General features: G+C 68.2%; 5 protein-coding genes across 5 annotated transcripts; 2 read left to right on the forward strand and 3 right to left on the reverse strand.

Moving 5' to 3' along the window:
* Positions 1-1,028: 1,028 nt before the first annotated feature.
* Positions 1,029-2,103, reverse strand: PURB (purine rich element binding protein B). The gene has a single exon (XM_058042536.1). The coding sequence runs from the start codon at positions 2,101-2,103 to the stop codon at positions 1,099-1,101; it is 1,005 nt and encodes a 334-aa protein (XP_057898519.1). The 3' UTR covers positions 1,029-1,098.
* Positions 2,104-3,392: 1,289 nt separating this feature from the next.
* LOC131094803 (cytochrome c oxidase subunit 5B, mitochondrial) lies at positions 3,393-4,895 on the reverse strand. Its single transcript, XM_058042363.1, has 4 exons — positions 4,787-4,895; positions 4,611-4,684; positions 4,016-4,115; positions 3,393-3,667 (listed from the first exon to the last, which is right to left on the reverse strand). The coding sequence occupies exons 1-4, from the start codon at positions 4,878-4,880 to the stop codon at positions 3,555-3,557; spliced, it is 381 nt and encodes a 126-aa protein (XP_057898346.1). The 5' UTR covers positions 4,881-4,895; the 3' UTR covers positions 3,393-3,554.
* Positions 4,896-6,292: 1,397 nt separating this feature from the next.
* Positions 6,293-8,711, forward strand: LOC131094802 (calsenilin-like). The gene is made up of 8 exons (XM_058042362.1): positions 6,293-6,395; positions 7,338-7,462; positions 7,540-7,609; positions 7,692-7,762; positions 8,043-8,150; positions 8,228-8,323; positions 8,408-8,470; positions 8,583-8,711. Exons 1-8 carry the CDS (start codon positions 6,293-6,295, stop codon positions 8,628-8,630), a joined length of 684 nt encoding a protein of 227 aa, XP_057898345.1. The 3' UTR covers positions 8,631-8,711.
* Positions 8,712-10,028: 1,317 nt separating this feature from the next.
* On the forward strand, positions 10,029-11,931 carry LOC131094801 (fumarylacetoacetate hydrolase domain-containing protein 2-like). Its single transcript, XM_058042360.1, has 7 exons — positions 10,029-10,349; positions 10,765-10,981; positions 11,063-11,122; positions 11,210-11,372; positions 11,471-11,579; positions 11,647-11,734; positions 11,811-11,931. Exons 1-7 carry the CDS (start codon positions 10,171-10,173, stop codon positions 11,871-11,873), a joined length of 879 nt encoding a protein of 292 aa, XP_057898343.1. The 5' UTR covers positions 10,029-10,170; the 3' UTR covers positions 11,874-11,931.
* A 5-nt stretch (positions 11,932-11,936) lies between these two features.
* Positions 11,937-18,696, reverse strand: GPAT2 (glycerol-3-phosphate acyltransferase 2, mitochondrial). The gene is made up of 21 exons (XM_058042358.1): positions 18,520-18,696; positions 17,895-18,011; positions 17,746-17,819; positions 16,852-16,962; positions 16,617-16,745; positions 15,674-15,773; positions 15,373-15,506; positions 15,198-15,297; positions 14,918-15,124; positions 14,613-14,723; positions 14,387-14,472; positions 14,194-14,288; positions 14,009-14,079; positions 13,667-13,916; positions 13,224-13,372; positions 13,064-13,141; positions 12,638-12,769; positions 12,442-12,562; positions 12,308-12,358; positions 12,155-12,210; positions 11,937-12,085 (listed from the first exon to the last, which is right to left on the reverse strand). The coding sequence occupies exons 1-21, from the start codon at positions 18,532-18,534 to the stop codon at positions 11,969-11,971; spliced, it is 2,304 nt and encodes a 767-aa protein (XP_057898341.1). The 5' UTR covers positions 18,535-18,696; the 3' UTR covers positions 11,937-11,968.
* Between the last annotated feature and the right edge of the window lie 161 nt (positions 18,697-18,857).

The raw sequence follows: 18,857 nt of genomic DNA on the forward strand, positions 1-18,857 counted from the left end.
AATTAAAAAAAAAAGACTATTTGAGAGTGGAAAAATGTGTTTAATAGGAGGTGGCTGGAGGGACCAGGCGGCGCCAGGGCCGGGCCCAGGGGGGCAAAAAAAGACAAAAGGAGGCAAAAAATAACAATAAACCTCCAAAATCCACCCCCAAGGTGCCGGGGCCGGGCGTGGCCACGGATTTGGGGCCGGAAAATCCAATTTGGGTGAAGCCAAGGGGCGGATTCCGGCGGGTCCTGGTGAAACGGGGCCGGAGGCGCCTTATTTGGAGAGAAGGGGAAGATGGTTCGCCCCGTCGAGTTTTTCCTTGTGCTTTGTGCCGGCGCCTCCCCCTTCCCGGCGGGAAACGGGGAGGGGGGGAAAAACGGTCAGAAATCGGCAAAACCGAGGAAATCTTCCCTAATGGCCAGGGAGCCGCCAGCTCGGGGCGGGTTCCAGTTCGGGCGCCTGGAGTTTGCATCCCGAAAAAAAAAACCCAAAAAACCAAAAAGAACCTCCCCCCACCCAAAAAAAAAAAAAAAAAAAAAAAAAAAGGTGGAAAGAGGAGGAAAGGAAAAAAAAAAAAAGGAAAATGAAGGGAAAATCACAAGCCGAGGGAACGGCCGTTGGTCCAAGGTGCCTCCGCTGCCCCCCCGCCCCCGGCGCTGCCGCCGCCGCTCGGCTCCGGGGCCCTCGCGTGCTGGTTTAGATGGGGGGGCACCGGGAGGGGAGGGGGCTGCGGGTGACCCCCTGCCCCCCCAAAGCAGCGAGTCCTGGGGTCCGGGGGGCCCCTGGTGGGAGCCGGGGAGGGGCCGGGGGGGCCGCGGCACGGTCGGGCCGGTTTCTCTCTCTCCGGTGGCGGCAGGAGGGGGGGCTCGGGGGCTCGGGGACCCCCGCGTCCCACCGCTGCTGGGGGGGGCTCGGGGACCCCTTCGTCCCGTTGCTGGGAGCGGGGACCCGGGGGGTTTGGGGACCCCTTCACCCCGTCACTGGGAGGGGGAAGGGGGGCTCCGGGACCCCTCTGCCCCGTCGCTGGGAGGGGGGATCGGGGACCCGCTCGCCCCGGGGCTCGGGGGGGATGGTGGGGGGCCGGCGTCGGGGTCGAGGGCTGGGGGGATCGGCTCAGTCGTCGTCCACGTCGTCGCCGTCGGAGTCGTCACCGGCGCCGCTGCCGCTGCCGGGTCCCGGCGGGCCGGCGCGCCGGTCGTAGAGCTTGTCCCGCTGGCGCTCCTGGATGTCGCGCATCTCCTCGGCGTAGCGGCAGAAGGCGCCGCCGAACTTGGCCCAGGCCTTGTAGGGGACGGTGATGGCGTTGCGGTAGGACGGCTTCACCTCGCTGACCCGCAGGAACACCCCGTACTTGTTGCAGCCCACATCGAAGAAGAAGCGCTTGGAGTCCACGGTGATGGACGTGCCCTCGGGCAGCTCCCCGTAGAGCCCCCCGCCGCCCGGGCCGCCGCCGCCGGGGCCGCCCAGCTCGTCCTCCTCGCCGCCGTAGTCGTCGATGAGCTTGGCCAGGGCGTCGCGGAACTCGATGAGGCCCTGGGCGGGCAGCGCGATGGTCTGGCCGCTCTGCAGCCCGGGGGGGCCTCCCGCGAACCCCCCCGGGCCGCCGGGGCCGCGGTTCACGGTCTGGCGGATGCGCAGGAAGCGCCCGCGCTGGTTCTCCTTCAGGTCCAGGTAGTACTTGCGGTTCTCCCGCACCAGGAACTCGCTCTTGAGGGCGCGGCGGGGCCCGGCGCCGTCCTCGCCCGGCGGCCCCGCGGCCTGGGCCAGCTGCTCGGGGCTGGACGGGCCCAGCTGCGCGTAGTGCTCGATGAAGTCGCCCAGGTAGTCGCGGAACTCGGCGGCCACGGCCATGGAGAGCGTGAGGCGGCTCTTGGAGCCGCCCGCGCCCACCTCGGCGATCTTGAGGAAGCGGCCCTTGGCGTTCTGCTTCACGTCCAGGTAGAAGCGCTTGTTCTGGATGTCCAGCCGCTTGGACGCCAGCTCCTGCGTCTCCTGCTCGGGGCCGGCCGCGCCGCCGCCGCCGGGCCCCGCGGCCGGGCCGGCCCCCCCCGCCCCGCCGCGGGCGGTCCCGAACCCGCCGCCGCCGCCGCGCTCGCTGCCGCTGTCCCCGTCCGCCATCTTGTCCGCCCGCCCCGCGCGCCGCCCGCTTCCGGCCCCGCTGCGACACCGCTGACGTCACCGCCGCACCGCCGCCGTCACGTGCGCCAGGGGCCCCGCCCGCCGCGTCCCCGCGCGCCCCCGGCGAAGCTCCGCCCCCTCTCTAGGCCCCGCCCCGAAGCCCCCTCCCCACCCATTCATTCCATCGCTCCGAGTCCCGCCCCCAACTGTCAGTCACCGCGGCCACGCCTCCCATTGGTCGCGGGGCCCGGGTCCCGCCCCGTCGCCCCCTCCCCTCAATTGAGTGCAGCGTTCTGCTGCCCGGCTGTCAATCACGGCCACCGCTCGCTCCTATTGGTCAACGCAGTCCAGGGCCCCGCCCCATCGGCTGTCAGTCATGGGCAGTGGCACCTCTTATTGGTCCGTGAAGCCCCGCCCCCAGCTCCTCCTTTCATTGAGCGCAGATTTCCACCCTCCCCTGCTGTCAATCACGGCCTCCTGCTACCCCCATTGGCCCGTGGTGTCCAAAGCCCCACCCTCACCTGTCTCTCACTGTTAGCTCAGCTCCTATTGGCCAGCGAGGCAGACAGCTCCGCCCCCTCCAGCCGGGGATGCATGATGTCATGGCCAGTCAGCGTGACATCATTGATGACATCATGGCTGGTCAGCGGTTCTGTGGCCACACTTTGGACGGGCAAACTCCAAAGTCTGCCCCGAGATGGGCCTGGAGGGCAGAACCCACCAGAACCTCCCGGAACCCCCCAGAACATTCTGGAACTCCCCAGAACTCACCCTGACCCCCGGCTGGGAGGAACTGCCCAAAGGGAGTCCTCGAGTCCCAGCCGTGGCCACCCCTAAGGGACACCCTGGGACCACACAGGCTCTCTGGGGATCACCTGGGAACCTTCAGGGACCTCCTGAGGTCCTGTGGTCCTTCCCCAGGAGACGCAGCCACCGGCGCCGCGCCGGACGGGCACCCTGGGACCCTCCTGGGTGACACCCATGGGACAGGCCAGCGCACGCCCGAGGGGACAAACGGCCCTGGGGGGTCTCCTGTGTGTGTGGGAGGGGGGGTGATCTGACCAGGAGACTGTGGGGCCCCCAGGAGGCTCTGGGACCCCCTCAGTGCTCAGGGATCCCAAAGGGGACAAAGCCACCACAGAACCCACTCAGTGTCCCACCCCCAGCCCCAGGGATGAGGGACAATAATATGGGGTCCCCTCACCCCAAATTCTGCCCCAAGGTCCCCCTCAGACCCCCCTGTCCCCTCCCAACCCACGGTGACGCCCCCAGCACAGACACAGCCAGGCTCTCCACACAAACTCTTTATGGGGGGAACTGGGGGGTCCAACAGAGCCCCAGGAGGGGAGGGAGGGGGGCCCCATCCCCTGGGCGGGGCAGCTCAGTTTGGGGCGATTTGGGGGTCCCCCAGCCCTCAGAGGGGCAGCAGTGTGGGGGGATCTGGGGGCCCCTCAGTGGGGCAGGTCGTGGGGGATCAGTTTGTAGTGGGCGCCGCAGGAGGGGCAGCGCTGGGGCTCGCCCTTGTGCAGCCAGAACCAAACCACGTAGCTGTTGTCCTCCTCACCTGGGGGGACAGGGACAGCGTGGGACACACGGACAGGGACAGGGGGACGGGGACAGCGTGGGACACACGGACAGGGACAGGGGGACGGGGACGGCGTGGGACGGAGCACAAGGACAGAAGGGGACGGACAAATGGACAAGGGACAGGAATGGACACACAGACACCGGGACAGGCATGGGTGGGAGGATGGACACACAGACAGGAAAGGGACAGACAGATACAGGGATGGAGGAACACATGGACAGTGAAAGGACACACACATGGACGCGGGGACAGACGGACACGGGGACCGTCAGATGCACGGACACAGGGATGGACGGACACACGGACAGGGCCGGGAGCACTCACAGACGCAGCCCACGATGCGCTTGCTGGACACGGAGGGCACGAGGTTGGGATCCTGCTTGGTGCCCGCGTAGCGCTTGGGCCGGAACATGCTGTACGGGTCCTGGAGGGCACCCCCGGCTCTGAGACCCCCAGAACCACCCCAGAACCCCCCGAGGGCAGCCTGGCCCCGCGAACCCCAAACCTGGCATCCCCAGCTCCACCGGAGAGCCCCTGTGCCTGAGAGACCCGCACCTCTGAGCCCCCAGGACTCCCCAGCCCCAGACCCTGCAGCCCTCCAAGGGCACCAACACTGGAATACCCCCCCCAGATGAGCCCCCCACCCTCCAAACCCCAGGGACCCCCAGATCTCCTCACCCCCGATCCCTGTGACCCCGCCCCCGCCAAGGGCACGGGAACCCTGAAATAACCCGACCCCCCGCCACCCCCGAACCCCGCAGAACACCGTGAGGCTGCCCCTGACACCCATCCGCCAATCGCTGCCCCTCCAAGGGCAGCCGAACCCCGAAACCGCCCCGGAGCCCCCCGGCATCCCTCGGGCCACCCCCGCCCTCCGGCTGACCCCGGCCCCAGCCCCACCGCGCTCCCCGGCACTCACCAGCCCCTTGTTCGTGGCCTCCATCACCTTCCGCTCCAGGCCGGTCGCCTGCTCCTCATCGCTGGCCAGGTTCCCTGCGGGGCTCCGTCACACCGGGCTGCACACACACAGCCCATCCCGCCCCGCTCCCCCCGCCGTGCCCCCCGCCGCACCCCCCGCTCCCCCGCCCCGCTCACCGGGCACGCCGAGCTGGCGGGCGGGCGCGGCGCGGGCCGAGGCCGCGGGCAGGAGCCGCAGGGCCGCGCTCACCCGCAGTAACCTTGAGGCCATGGCGGCGAGACTGGCGGCACTTCCGGCACGGGCGGAAGCGGAAGTGACGTTGGGCGGGACGGCGGGAAGGCCAGATGTAGCGGAGCGGCAGCACCGGAGCCACGCCCACAAACACAGAGCCCCGCCCCTTGCCGGAGACCCCGCCCATGCACCACGCCCATGTGGATGGCTCCGCCCCTGTGGTGGCCCCGCCCCTGTGTGCCACGCCCTGGTGCGGCCCCGCCCCTGCGTGTGGCCCCGCCCCCAGAGCGGGTCCGGGGGTCCCGAGAGGCGGGGCTGAGATTTGGGATGGGACAGGGACACCCCGAGGGGACGGGGACACTGTGGGGACAGGGACAGTCCCGGGGACACAGGGACACTGTGGGGACACAGGGACACTGTGGGGACAGGGACACCCCGAGGGGACGGGGACACCCCGAGGGGACAGGGACACTCTGGGGACAGGGACACCCCGAGGGGACAGGGACACTGTGGGGGGATAGGGACACTGTGGGGACAGGGACACCCCGAGGGGACGGGGACACTCTGGGGACGGGGACACTGTGGGGACAGGGACACTCTGGGGACAGGGACAGCCCCGGGGACACAGGGCCACCCCGAGGGGACAGGGCCACCCCGAGGGGACAGGGACACTGTGGGGACAGGGACACTGTGGGGGGACCGGGACACCCCCGGGGACACAGGGACACCCCGAGGGGACGGGGACACTGTGGGGGGACAGGGACACTTGGGGACAGGGACACCCCGAGGGGACAGGGACACTGTGGGGGGACAGGGACATTGTGGGGACGGGGACACTGTGGGGACAAGGCCACCCCGAGGGACACAGGGACACTCTGGGGACAGGGACACCCCCGGGGACACAGGGACAGCCCGAGGGGACAGGGACAGCCCCGGGGACACAGGGACACCCCCGGGACACAGGGACACCCCGAGGGGACACAGGGACACTCCCGGGGACAGGCCCGATGTCCCCGGGGCTGCGAGACACCCGGCGCGGGGAGGGGACAGCCCCGCCGCCCGCCCTCCGTGCCTCAGTTTCCCTGCCCTCGCTGCTTACTCATGCCCATCGATCCCATCGATCCCCCGGCCCGGGGGGGCACTCTGGACCTTTTCCCCCCCCCGGTTCCCGCGGGACCCTCCCGGCGGTGCCCCCGGCCCCGGGGTGCTGCGGGGAGCGGGGGGAGCGGCCCTGGACCCCCGCCCCGCAAAAACCCCGAACTCGTGCGGGAAAGCGCCAAAGCCGCGGGGCGGGGGGGCAGGGTGCCAGGGGAGGAGGAGGAGGAGGAGGAGGAAGAGGAGGAGGGGAGGAGGGCAGGACGGGCACGGGCAGCACCCGCCCGCGCTGCCGCAGGAGCCCCGCAGGGTTGGGGACCCCCGGAGCCCCCCGCGCCCCCCGTGCCCCCGGTGCCATGGGCATCCAGGGCATGGAGCTGTGCGCCGTGGCCGTGGTCATCCTCCTCTTCATCGCCGTGCTCAAGCAGTTCGGCATCCTGGAGCCCATCTCTGCCGAAGGTACCCCCCGCCCCCCGAGCACCAATTAGCGATAATTAATGAGTTAATGACGGCTCGGCCCCACTGCCCCGTGCCCTCCCGGAGCAGAGCCGGGTTTGGGTCTGGGGTCCCCTCGGGAGGGTCGGGGGGAAGGATGATGATTTGGGGCTGGGGGGGAGCGGGCAGAGCCCCCAAACCCCCTGAAGTGCCCTGGCCTGGGGGCACCCCCAGAGCATCCCCAAAACACCCGGGAATGGGGACCCCCACCGCAAATACCCGGGGAATGGGGACCCCCACCCCAGAGCTCTCCCTCGCCCCTTTAACCCCCAGGAACGGGCAATGGGGACCCCCGGTGACCCCCAAACCTTCCCAAGGAGGGCCGGGAGGGCTCCGAGCTGGCACTGACCCCAACAAGCCCCCCGAGGTGGGGGTCACGACCCCACAGTGACCCCCAAAACCCCCTGAGATTGGACACAGGGACCCCAAACCCCCCCGAGATTGGACACAGGGACCCCCAAAAACCCTGAGATTGGACACAGGGACCCCCGTTATTCCCCCCAGGTCCCCCGAGACCCCTCACCCCCTCTGACAGCCCTGGGAACGTTCGGGGCTCCCAAGCCCATCCCAAAATTGCTGGAGGGCCCCGCAGGGGCTTCCCGAGCGGGAATTATTAATGAAGCATCATTTATTAATTACCTCGCGCCGGGCCCGGCGGCCAAGAGGCGGCTCGGGAACGTTCGGGAGCCCCGGGAGCGCGGGGAAAGCCCCGGGAGCGACACCCGCGGGGCCCCGGGGAGCTCCGGGGCCGTGGGGGAAAGGGGGTCCCTGAGGGGCTCCCTAAAGAGGTCCCTAAGGGGGTCCCTAAGGGGGTCTTTTCCCGGGGAGGGTTTGCGGTCCCTAAGGGGGTCTCTGCCCAGGTTTGGGGGGTCCCTAAGGGGGTCCCCGCCCCGGGTCTCCCCGCAGACAGCGGCGATCCCGACGTGGAGCTGCCGACGGCCCGGCACCCGCCCGAGGGGCTGGAGCAGCTCCTGGCCCGCACCAAGTTCACCAAGACCGAGCTGCAGTCCCTCTACCGAGGCTTCAAGAACGTGAGTCGGGGGTCCCGAGCCCCGAGCCCCCCCAAACCCGCGGGGCCCCGGGGTCACCGGCGCCGCTGCCCCGGCAGGAGTGTCCCAGCGGGCTCGTGGATGAGGAGACCTTCACGCTCATCTACTCGCGCTTCTTCCCGCGCGGCGGTGAGCCGGGGTCGCGGGGGGCCGGGGCGGTACCGGGAGCCGTACCGGGGCGGTACCGGGGGTCACGGTCCGGTCCCCGCAGACGCCAGCTCCTACGCGCACTTCTTGTTCGACGCCTTCGACGCGGACCGCAACGGGGCTCTGTGCTTCCAGGTGGGCATTCCGGGGGGAACGGCGGTGCCCGCGCCGTGATTCATCACATCCTCCTTCCTCCTCCTCCTCCTCCTGCTCCCGGCTGTGGCCGGGTAAAAATAACGGGATCAATAGGGCTGCAATCCCCGGGGCGGCCGGGATCGATGGGGCGGCGGCGGGCCGGGGTCAGGGCGGGCCAGGGCGGGTCAGGGTGGGCCAGGGTCGGTCAGGGCGGGTCAGGGTGGGTCGGGGTCGGTCAGGGCGGGTCAGGGTCCCTCCCGCCGCCCCCCCGTGCGGGCAGGATTTCGCCGTGGGGCTCTCGGTGCTGCTGCGGGGCACGGAGCAGCAGAAGCTCAGGTGGACGTTCGACCTCTACGACGTGAACAAGGACGGCTGCATCAGCAAGGAGGTGACGCTGGGGGACAGCGGGGGTGGCGGGGTGGGGACAGGCGGGCGGGGGCTGCCAGCGCCCTGTGTCCCCCCCAGGACATGCTGGAGATCATGAAGTCCATCTATGCCATGATGGGCCAGCCCGCCGCGGGGCACAGCGCGCCCGCACAGCACGTGGAGCTCTTCTTCCAGGTGAGAATGTCCCCAAGGTGTCCCCAGGGCGTCCCCAAGGTGTCCCCGGGGCCGCCCCGCTGAGCCCCGGCCGCTCCCTTGCAGAAGATGGACAGGAACGGGGACGGCGTGGTGACCTTCGAGGAGTTCCTGGCCGCCTGCCAGGAGGTGAGGGGCTCCGGGGGGCACCATCCTCATCCTCCTCATCCAGGACAGGAGGCAGATGGCAAAAGGGAGACGAGAGAAGGGGCACACGGGGTCTCTGCTCTCTCCTCGCCAGGACAAGGACATCATGAGCTCCATGCAGATCTTCCACAGCGTGCTCTAGACCCTGCTCCCCCCGGAGCTTTTCTGCTGTTTCAGACGAACCAGAGGCAGGAGAAGCCCAGCATGTGGCTCCCAGAGACGGGACAGGACAAGGACAAGGACAAGGACGGCGCTGCCACCCCAGACTGACCCATTTTGGGGGGCTGAGCCCCCCTAGACACGGACCCCCCCCTTGGCGGTGCAGGGACTGCACAGACCCCACCCCAGGGACTTGGGGACCCTGGAGATGGGAGCCCGGCTGTGGGGGTGTCCACAGGGCAGCCGTGAGATGGAGCCCCCAGACACCGACCCAAAGCACAGCCCCTGCTCCCCGGCAGCGTGGGGAGGGGGATTTTATAAATAAACCAAACGGTGACGACTCAGTGGTGAAAAGGAGCCAAGGGCGACGGGAGGGACGCGCGGGGTCCCGGGGGCCCCTGTGCTGCTCTCGGGCCCTGCCCGTGGCCGGTCCCGTCTCCAATTCCCACTCCCCGTCTCGTTCCCGGTGCCTCTCCCATTCCCATTCCCGGTCCCGTTCTCGTTCCCCGTTCCGCGGCCCCGCCCCTCAGCTCTCTCCTCTCATTGGCTCTCATTGAAAATCTGGCCCCGCCTCCCGCGCGCTCCCATTGGGCGGCCCGAAGGGGGCGGGGCCTCGGCGCCGCGACCTTGACGTGTCACGTGACGGGGCGGGGCCCGCAGCGCCCCCTGGCGGAGCGGGGGAGGAGCGGCGTGTGAGACCCCCGGGACTGGAGGGGGGGATCCCCGGGAACGGGGGGAATGCCCGGGAGCGCGGGGGTCTGGAACTGGGGGATCCATGGGAACGAGGGGAGCGCGGGGGTCTGGAACTGGGGGATCCATGGGAACGAGGGCATCTGGAACCGGGGGAATGCCCGGGAATGGGGGGGGTCTGGAACTGGGGGATCCCTGGGAACGAGGGCATCTGGAACCGGGGGAATGCCCGGGAGCGCGGGGGTCTGGAACTGGGGGATCCATGGGAACGAGGGCATCTGGAACCGGGGGAATGCCCGGGAGCGCGGGGGTCTGGAACTGGGGGATCCATGGGAACGGGGGGAACGCGGGGGTCTGGAACTGGGGGATCCATGGGAACGAGGGCATCTGGAACCGGGGGAATGCCCGGGAATGGGGGGGTCTGGAACTGGGGGGATCCATGGGAACGGGGGGAGCGCGGGGGTCTGGAACTGGGGGGATCCATGGGAACGAGGGCATCTGGAAACGGGGGAATGCCCGGGAATGGGGGGGGGATCCGCGGGATCGGGGCTCTGTGGGATAAATGTGGGATCCGCGGGATCGGGGCTCTGTGGGACTCGGGGCTGGGCTGGGGGCGTTGTGGGCCCGGTGGAGAATCCCTTGGGATCGGACTGAGTGGGTGAGAAACGGGGGGAATCCCCGGGGTCCGGGTTTGGGCAGAACCAGGGGGATCCCTGGGATGGAGGGAATCGGGGCTGGGGGAAGGTGCCGGGACCGGGAGCGCGTCCCCGGGACTGCGGGGGTTCCGGGGATCCACCCCGGGGCCGGCGTTCACCGGGCCGGTGCCGCAGGCGATGCGCGGGGCGCTGCGCCTGGTGCGGTTCCGGGGCGCCGCGGGCGGGGGGCCCCGGCTCGGGCTGGAGGAGGCGCCCGGGGGGGACCTGGTGGATCTGAGCGCGGCCGAGCCCGACCTGCCCCGCTCCATGCGGGAGTTCCTGGAGATCGGGCCCCGCGGGCTGGAGCTCGCCCACAGGTGCGTGAGGACAACGGGCACCCCCAGAGAAGGTGGGGGACCCCCAAAAGTGACCCCAAGGAAGGTGGGGGACCCCCAAGGTGGGCGACTCCCAGCGGTGGAGGAGCCCCCAAAAGGAGAGGGAGCCCCAAAACGGGGGTGAATCCTCATGGATCCCCCCAGGAGTGGCCACCCAAATCTGCCTGCTGCTTTGGCTGACCCCAAAGCGGGTCACCCCAACAGCTGGCCCCCCAAAGGGTGGGAGGCACTCCAGACCGTGAGTGATCCCCTCCCCATGATGCGTGACCCCCAAGAGAGCCTGACCCCAGCGTGGGGGCCAAAAGCAGAGTCCCTAAAGCACAGCAGGCCCTCCTGGAGCCCCCCAAAGCGTGTCCCCCAGTCGGGGGTGCCCCAGACGCCCCCCGTGTCCCCGCAGGGCGCTGCAGTCGGGGCAGCACCGCGTGTCCCGGGGGGCTGCGCGGCTGCTGGCGCCCCTGGGGGACCCCCAGAAGGTGATCTGCGTGGGGCTCAACTACCACGACCACTGCCGCGAGCAGGGGGCCAAGGTGCCCCGGGAGCCCCTCATCTTCAGCAAGTTCCCCAGCGCCATCGCCGGGCCCTTCGATGACATCGTGCACCCCCAGGACACCAGCGTGGGTAGCCGGTGTCCCCCCGGTGCCCCCCAACGGGGACAGCCCCCCGGGATGGCGCTCCCAGCCCCTCTGTCCCCGCAGGAGCTGGACTGGGAGGTGGAGCTGGCTGCGGTCATCGGGAAGAGGGGGCGGCACATCGAGGTACCCCCGACCCCTCCCCACTCTGGGGCCCCCTGGCAGCGTCCCCTCCCTGGCAGCGTCCCCCCTGAGCGTCCCCGCCGTCCCCAGGAGTCGGCGGCCCTGGAGCACGTGCTGGGTTACACCGTGGCCAACGACGTGAGCGCCCGGGACTGGCAGATGCGGCGCAACGGGCGGCAGTGGCTGCTGGGCAAGACCTTCGACACCTTCTGTCCCCTGGGGCCCGCCCTTGTCACCAAGGAGGCGGTGCCAGGTGCGGCAGGGACGCGGGACCGTGCTCCCCGTGTTTGCCCCCGCGGTGGGGGCACGGTGGCACTGTCCCCGTGTGCCCCGGCCCCGTGTCCCCTGCAGATGTGCACAACCTCTGGATCCGCTGCAGCGTCAACGGGCAGCGCATGCAGGACAGCAGCACCCAGCACCTCATCTTCGGGGTGCCCGCGCTCGTGGCCTGGGTGTCCCGGTAGGAACGGGGGCCTGGGGACCCCCAGAGCCCAGGAGGCCGTGTCTGACCCCCCCTGTGCCCCCAGGTTTGTGACACTGGTCCCTGGGGACGTCCTGCTGACGGGGACCCCTGCAGGAGTGGGGGTCTTTCGCAAACCGCCCGTTTTCCTGAAGGTGAGGGGAAATGGGGGCCCGGGGGGCACACGGGGACCCCAGTGGGGACAGGTGCCACCGTGTCCCCCCCTTGCAGCCTGGTGACGAGGTGCAGTGTGAGATTGAGGAGCTGGGCACCATCTGCAACAGGGTGGTGTGACGGCCGAGAGGAGCCCAGGTCCCACCTCCCCCCTGTGGGTCAATAAATCCACGAGCCTCTGCTCTCTGCGTTTATGGGTCTGGGGGGTCTGGGGGCTACAGCTGCGTGAACTGCTGGATGAAGGCTGCCAGCTTCTCCCGGCTGGAAGCAGACTGGAAAGGCTGGGAGAGCTGCAGGGCGGGTCCCGTGGGGGTCTGCAGCTCCTCCAGCACCTGGGGGGCACAGGGAGGTCAGGAGGGGAGGCAGGGAGGGAGCAGCAATGCTGGGGGAGCTGTGCTTACCCCCATGTCCTTGAAACTCTGCAGGGAGCTCAGGGCCAGGCTCCTGTCGGGATACCCTGTGGGGAGAGAGATGCCAGGGAGCCCCCAATGCCACCTCTCAGTGCCCCTCAGCCTGGTTTGGGGGGCACTAAAGCCGGACCCCCCCCGGCTCACCATCCTCATCCTCGGCCAGGAATTCCAGCAGCGCCTCCACGTAGTCCTGCTCTGCAGTGGGGAGGGGGGGGTCAGATGCCGTGCCTCAGTGTCCCCAGGGAGGCCCGGGGGGTTCCCCAGGCCGGGGGTCCTACCGGGCTGGGGCCAGGGGGGTCTCTGCAGGAACTGCACGGCGCGGCCGTAGGTCTGCAGCACGGGGCTCAGCAGGCGGCAGAGGAAGAGGAGGAAGCCGGGGAAGCCCTGGGGCCCGCGGAGCTGTGGGGGTGACAGGGCCACGTTTGGGGGACACCGCCCTCCCGCAGCCCCCCAGCAGCGGGACAGCCCCGGTACCTTGTAGCACTGCTTGGGCACGCCGAGCTCGAGCTCGCCGTCACTGTCGCTGTCATCCGTGAAGAAGCCCAGGGACTGTCCCTGCCCGAGGCGCCGCGGGGCCACATCGCAGCCCCAGCGCTCCTCCTCGGCCTGCGGGGACGGCAGTGCCACCCCCCTGTGCCCCTGTGCCCCATGGAGGGACAGCAGTGCCACCTCCCCTGGCAGCCACCCTGCCCCTGTGCCCCACGGGGGGACAGCAGTGCCACCCCCCTGTGCCCCATGAAGGGACAGCAGTGCCACCTCCCCTGGCAGCCACCCTGCCCCTGTGCCCCACGGGGAGACAGCAGTGCCACCTCCCCTGTGCCCCATGGAGGGACAGCAGTGCCACCCCCCTGGCAGCCACCCTGCCCCTGTGCCCCATGACAGACCCCCGGGGTCACCCACCACCTCCTCCTCCAGCAGCCCCCCGAGGATGAGCTTGTCCAGGACGTCCAGGCTGTGGCAGTCAGGAGGCCGGCAGGGCTGGGGACACAGCACAGGGGTGACAGGCCAGCCCCGTGTCCCCAGCAGGGCTGGGGGTCACAGCCCAGCCCCGTGTCCCCACCTGGAGCCCCAGCAGGGTGGGGGGCAGCAGCTGCAGCAGCTCCAGGATCTTGTGGAGCAGCTCGTCCCGGCTCAGCACGATCTTGGTGAGGCTGGAGGGCGGCCCCAGCACAGGCAGCATCTCCAGCACCAGGGCACGGATGGCACAGGCTGAGGGCACAGGGCTGGCACCAGTCCCAGAGTCACCGAACAGCCCAGTGCCCCTGAGCCCTGGCATCCCCAATGCCCCCATCCCCAGGGTCAATAATGCCCTGCCTGCCCCATTTCCCCAGTGCCCCTTACCCTGGCAGCACTGAATCCCCCATGTCACCAACCTCCCTGGCATCCCCGATCCCTTCTGTCCCAAATCCCAACGTCATTGACCCCCACGACATAAACAACACCCCTGGTGCTCCTCAGACTGCAGCCACCACCCCTTCCGGTGTCACCGGTGTCCCCGCTCACCGCCCACGGCCTCCCCGGCCAGCTGGTGCCGGACCCCCCCTGCCAGCTGTCCCAGCCGTGCGCGGGCCGAGGCGCGCGGGGGCTGCAGCAGGCGCAGGGGGGGCTGCAGGCGCTGCAGGGGCGGCAGCAGGCGCAGGCTGTGCAGCAGCAGCACCCGCAGCCGCCCCGAGCAGCTCACGGCCCGGCCCCGCAGCAGCAGCTGCTCCAGCAGCTTGGAGAAATCCCACATGAGCTGGGGCAGCAGCACCACCTGGGGACACGGGAGAGGGGATCCCCGCTGGAATGGTGCTCTCAGGGCGATTCCCACTGGGACAGGGAGGTTCCATGGAACCCTTCTCCCACCTCCTGGTAGCGGTGCAGCAGCAGCGCTGCCGTGATTCCCACGGCTGTGACGGCAGAGCAGGCCCGGCAATCTGCAGTGGGAGAGAGGCCCTCGTTATCCAGGGGGGGTTTATTAACCTGCCCCCCATTCCCGAGCAGGGAACGCCATCCCAAGGGATGCAGGGACCCCCCAGCCCCCTCCTCACCGCTCAGCACATGCAGCCCCAGTGCTGTCACCAAAATCTCCTCCTCTGTCCCCGAAGTGGGGCCCGAATTCCCCACGCTCCCCACATGCAGCGGGCTGGGCAGGATGAGTTGGGATGAGAGGGTGAGGAGAGAGCCGGGGGCAGAGATCCAGGGCAGAGGGGAACGCTGCCCCCCAAGGGCTCAGCTCCTCACCCCCTGCCCAGGATGGTGGGAAGCAGCAGCTGCTCCGGGGGACTCCCTCTGAGCATGGGCCCCACCAGGTTGTTGTCCACAAACTCCTGGGGATGAGCACGGAGGAGCCTGTGGGTGCTCCCAGCCCTCAGCAGCAGGAGCTCAGCCTGCATCCCTAGGGCTGGGAGCAGCACAGACACCCCCAGGGCAGGATGGGTGCAGGGGATGGGTGCAGGGGATGCCGTACCCGCAGGGAGAAGGGCTGAGAGAAGTCCACGCGGGCGAAGCCATGGTGCCGGCAGCACAGGGCCTGGAACGCTGCCCGCAGACACGAGCCCAGCCCCAGGGGCTCCGGGGGCTGCCAGGACAGGGCACCGAGGGGTCAGTGGCACATTCGGGGGATGCCAGCCCCGGGGATGCCCCCAGAGATGCGGGCCCACCTCTCCCCAGGACCGAGGGAGCAGCGTTTCCCAGGGGTTTGGGGAACGCTGATCCCCGGGGCAGTGCCAGGGATGAGGGGAGCAATGCTGACCCCCCGAGCCCCGCTCTCACCGCTGCACGCCGCCGCAGCCCGCCCGGAGCCAGGTCGCAGGCGATGCCCACGGGCACCAGCAGCGCGTCGGGCACGGCGCCGTCGCGCAGCGCCCGCAGCAGCCGCAGCAGCCAGCACCGTGCGGGCTCCGCCAGCCGCGCGAACCCCGACGGCTCCTCCAGGAACAGCACCAGGGGCTGGCGGCTCCGCAGCACCTCCTGCACGTACTGGGGAGACACCGGGGCTGCCGGGGGCTGCCAGCACCTCCCCGAGCGCTCCGGGGGCGTTCACGGCACCTACCGCGTCCAGCACGGCCCCGGGGAGCCCCTCGTCCCGCTCACTGCACGGCGGGGCCAGGCCCGAAGGCAGGAAAATCCCTCCCAGGCGCTGGAGCAGGGACCTGGCGAGGCAGGGACACCGTGGGCACCCCCGCGAGGCCCGGGATGCCCTGGGAGCGCCCCTGGTGCTGCCTCACCTCAGGCGAGGGCTGGTCCTGGTGCTCACGGCCACCCTGGGCAGCCCCACGCCCTGGGACAGCAGCAGGAAGGACAGCAGGGGCCCGTCCAGCGGGGACTGGTGGCTGCACAGGAACACCAGCGGCACCTCGGGCTGCAGGGAGGCATCCCGGGGTGAGTGCCCGGCGTTCCAGGGGCATCCCGGGGTGAGTGCCCAGCGTTCCAGGGGCATCCCGGGGTGAGTGCCCGGCGTTCCAGGGGCATCCCGGGGTGAGTGCCCGGCGTTCCAGGGCCGGGGAGGGCCCAGCCCGGGCTCCCTACCGTCCTGGCAGCTCGCAGCACCATCTCCAGCTGCGCCCGGTGCACCTGCACGCTCAGGAACACTCGGGTCAGGAGCTTGGGGAGCAGCCAGTGGCACAGCCTGCGGGAAAAATGGCAATGAGGGACTCTGCCAGGGGCAGGGCAGCCCCAAAGCCCCGAAATCCCTGCTCAAAACTCCCACTTTTATCACACGTGAAAGGCTGTGTGTGATGAGATATCCTCCTTTCCACTGGCAACCAGAGCTGCCACTGGGAATCCTGCATTCCCTCCATCTTCCTGCCCCACTTTGGGACCCCCAAATGCTCTCATTCCAGGGGGAATACCTGCCCTTTAATGGCTCAAAAGTACTCTTTATTCCCACTGGATCAGACAAGCAATGAAGCCCCGGATTCCCAGCAGTCAGCGATGGGATGGGAAACGGAAAAGGAAAAGGAAAGTTTTCTCTGCTTCCCTCCCTCCTGAGGGGTTTGGATTTTCCCACTCCAGCTCCTCAGAAGGAACTGGGGGAATGGCTCCAGGAGCCAGAGAGGACCCCGAGGGCAGCCAGACAAAGGATCCCAAAATATCTCCTGAAATATGCCAGCACATCCCCCAGAAGGATCCCAGGAAACCACTCAACGGATCCATGTGCATCCCCTCAAAATCCAGAACACCCCAAAATTCCAGGAACCCACCCAACGGATCCACGTGCATCCCCTCAAAATCCCAGAACACCCCAAAACCAATCCCAGGAACCCACGCAACGGATCCACGTGCATCCCCTCAAAATCCCAGAACACCCCAAAACCAATCCCAGGAACCCACCCAACGGATCCACGTGCATCCCCTCAAAATCCCAGAACACCCCAAAACCAATCCCAGGAAACCACTCAACAGATCCATCTGCATCCCCCCTGAGGGATCTGTCTCCTTCCCCCAGAGAATTTCCCCTCAGGCCCCTGACCTCAGCAGCAGGGGGGACAGTGGGGCCTGGATTTCCCCCAGGATCTGGCAGATGTCCTCCTTGCGGCACTGCTGGGATCCCTCATCCCCTCGGGGGCCAGGCTCCGGGCTGGAGGCAGCATCCCGCACCCTGGGGACAGCAGGGCAGGGCGAGCCCCCAGCACCGCGTGTCGGGGTGCAGGGAGCCCCGCTGGGCTCCAAAAGGACCCCCAGGACTGGGGGGGGCCCCCACCCACCTCCGGCTGCTGCAGATCCGCTGCAGGAGCTCCCCGGGGCTCTCTGCTGGAATCTCCCACTCCCAGGCGGCCAGGAAGCCACAGATCCTCCGGACCAGCCAGCCCCGGAACCTGCAGGGGACACACGGTGACATGCCGGGGATCAGAGTCCCCCCCTGTCTGCCTCTCTGCCGGAGTCAGGACATTTGTCCCCATTTCACAGCTGGAAATGGTGAGGCACCGGGGAATTGGTGCTTCAGGGTGCCCAGCAGGAAGGAAAACTGGGATTCAAACTTAAGATTCCCAAATTGCAGAAATTTCCCAATCCATCCCCAAATCTGTGCTGAGGGGAGGGTGGGAGGGAGCTTGGGGACATCCCAGAGCATGCAGGAAGGGCTGGAGTGGGACAGGGGAACTGCATTCCCTGTGATCCCAATGGATTCCTCCAAGCACTCCAAAGCTGGGAACATTTGGAACTGAATAGAGGAAAACGACCCGGCTTGGCAAGGAGAAAAGCAAAACATGGATAATCCAGGGATTACTCCCTAAAGGGGAGTGGAGCTAAAGCGATCTGGCACCTCAAAAATGAAAATATCTGGAAATGGCTCTTGCCCAGAGGCAAAGGGGGGATAACCACAATTTTGCCTTTCCTGGTATTTTTCCTTCTAGGGGGAAGTGCCTGTTTTCCCTTTTCCTTGCGAGCCAGAGAGAAGAACAACCCTCCACCTCCCCGACCTTCCCACCAAGACTCCAAATAACAGCATGATCCCCAAATCCCCAATCCCACAACTGCAGCACAGCCCAAACCCTCGGAGCCATCACTTCCAGCCTCCCAAAACCAATTAACGAGCTCGGTTTTGGTGAAACATGGGGGGGAAAGTGTTTGTGCAGGACACAGAGCCCCCGGCCGCTCACCGCGTGTCCGCCTCCGTCAGGCGGCTGGCGTCGCGGAACCCCAGAGGGGCCAGCTCCTCGGGGTAGAATCCATCCTGGCAGGGAAAACGCGATCAAGCCCCGCAGGAGCAGAGCCCCGGCGCCCCGGGACCCCAGACTGGCTCTCCTACCCAGCTCCGGGGCGTGCAGGTCTGGCAGGAGCGCCCCGAAACCGGCCGGTGGTACTTGCCCAGGAAGGGGATGCACATGTCCAGCTTGGGGCACGAGGGGACGAGCCACGGCTGGGTCTGAGCAGGGGAAGGAAAATGGGAATGGGCACCTGGGAACGCCAAATGTGGGGGGATACACCCCAAAACGCGCTTGTGATGAGGGGGGTTTGGTGAGTAATGGAAATAATAAGGGAATTTTAGCTGGGACAAGCTGGTGGCACTTTTTGGTGACTGTGTGGACCCGGATCAGCCTGGAATGCAGGGGAATTAACCTGGTTCTGGGGGATCAGCACCCCGGCACTGGGTTTTCCCTCCCTCACAGACACAGACCCAGTGGGATCAGCTGGGAAATGTGGGACTGAGGGGGCTCAGCCCTTTCCATCCCCAATTCCAGGGTCAGGGGGTGCCCTGGAACTCTGGGCTTCCAATTCTTTGGCCCCCAATTGGGATCCCCCTTCCCTTTCTGAGGAGTGGGGCTAACAAATCCTATTTCCTAAAAAAGAAGGGGAAAACGAGGAGACCCTGGTATGATCTGGAGGGGATTCCTGAGGGGCGGGATGGTGGCACAGAGCGTGGTGTCACATACCCTGGGGGGTGTCATGGCTGCTCGAGGTCCTGGCTCTGATCGAGGGTCCTGGGAAAAACCCTGCAGACACAAACAAATTCCTGTGGAATTGGGGTGTTTGAGGCGTTACTCACCCCACATCCCCAGCAGGATTTCAGGATTTGCCCCTGCCCACCCTCACGGCCCGCCAGGCCCAGGTGTGGGGGCAGCTCCCCCGCACAGCCCCGCAGCCCCTCGGGGTCCCCCGGCCCGGCCCCGCTCTGCCCAGCCCGGGGGCTCTGCCCAGCCCGGGGTCTCGGCCCAGCCCGGGGGTCTCGGCCCCACCGCCCCCGCGGCCTTTGGGTCACGGCCCCGGCCCC

Source organism: Melospiza georgiana, chromosome 31 (assembly GCF_028018845.1).
Source record: "Melospiza georgiana isolate bMelGeo1 chromosome 31, bMelGeo1.pri, whole genome shotgun sequence".
Lineage (NCBI taxonomy): Eukaryota > Metazoa > Chordata > Aves > Passeriformes > Passerellidae > Melospiza > Melospiza georgiana.

Bases quoted from the DNA above. Each gene is read 5' to 3' on its own strand.
- PURB (XM_058042536.1), bottom strand. From the start codon at position 2,103: ATGGCGGACGGGGACAGCGGCAGCGAGCGCGGCGGCGGCGGCGGGTTC.
- LOC131094803 (XM_058042363.1), bottom strand. From the start codon at position 4,880: ATGGCCTCAAGGTTACTGCGGGTGAGCGCGGCCCTGCGGCTCCTGCCC. The intron at 4,685-4,786 runs GTGAGCGGGGCG...GGAGCCCCGCAG, and splicing joins CCGCCAGCTCGGCGTGCCCG to GGAACCTGGCCAGCGATGAG. The intron at 3,668-4,015 runs GTGAGTGCTCCC...CTGTCCCCCCAG, and splicing joins GCGCATCGTGGGCTGCGTCT to GTGAGGAGGACAACAGCTAC.
- LOC131094802 (XM_058042362.1), top strand. From the start codon at position 6,293: ATGGGCATCCAGGGCATGGAGCTGTGCGCCGTGGCCGTGGTCATCCTC. The intron at 7,763-8,042 runs GTGGGCATTCCG...CCGTGCGGGCAG, and splicing joins ACGGGGCTCTGTGCTTCCAG to GATTTCGCCGTGGGGCTCTC. The intron at 8,151-8,227 runs GTGACGCTGGGG...TGTCCCCCCCAG, and splicing joins ACGGCTGCATCAGCAAGGAG to GACATGCTGGAGATCATGAA.
- LOC131094801 (XM_058042360.1), top strand. From the start codon at position 10,171: ATGCGCGGGGCGCTGCGCCTGGTGCGGTTCCGGGGCGCCGCGGGCGGG. The intron at 10,982-11,062 runs GTGGGTAGCCGG...CTGTCCCCGCAG, and splicing joins TGCACCCCCAGGACACCAGC to GAGCTGGACTGGGAGGTGGA. The intron at 11,123-11,209 runs GTACCCCCGACC...CGCCGTCCCCAG, and splicing joins AGAGGGGGCGGCACATCGAG to GAGTCGGCGGCCCTGGAGCA.
- GPAT2 (XM_058042358.1), bottom strand. The intron at 14,724-14,917 runs GTGAGAGCGGGG...CTGTCCTGGCAG, and splicing joins GGCTGCGGCGGCGTGCAGCG to CCCCCGGAGCCCCTGGGGCT. The intron at 12,563-12,637 runs GTACCGGGGCTG...TCACCCCCACAG, and splicing joins TGCCCAAGCAGTGCTACAAG to CTCCGCGGGCCCCAGGGCTT.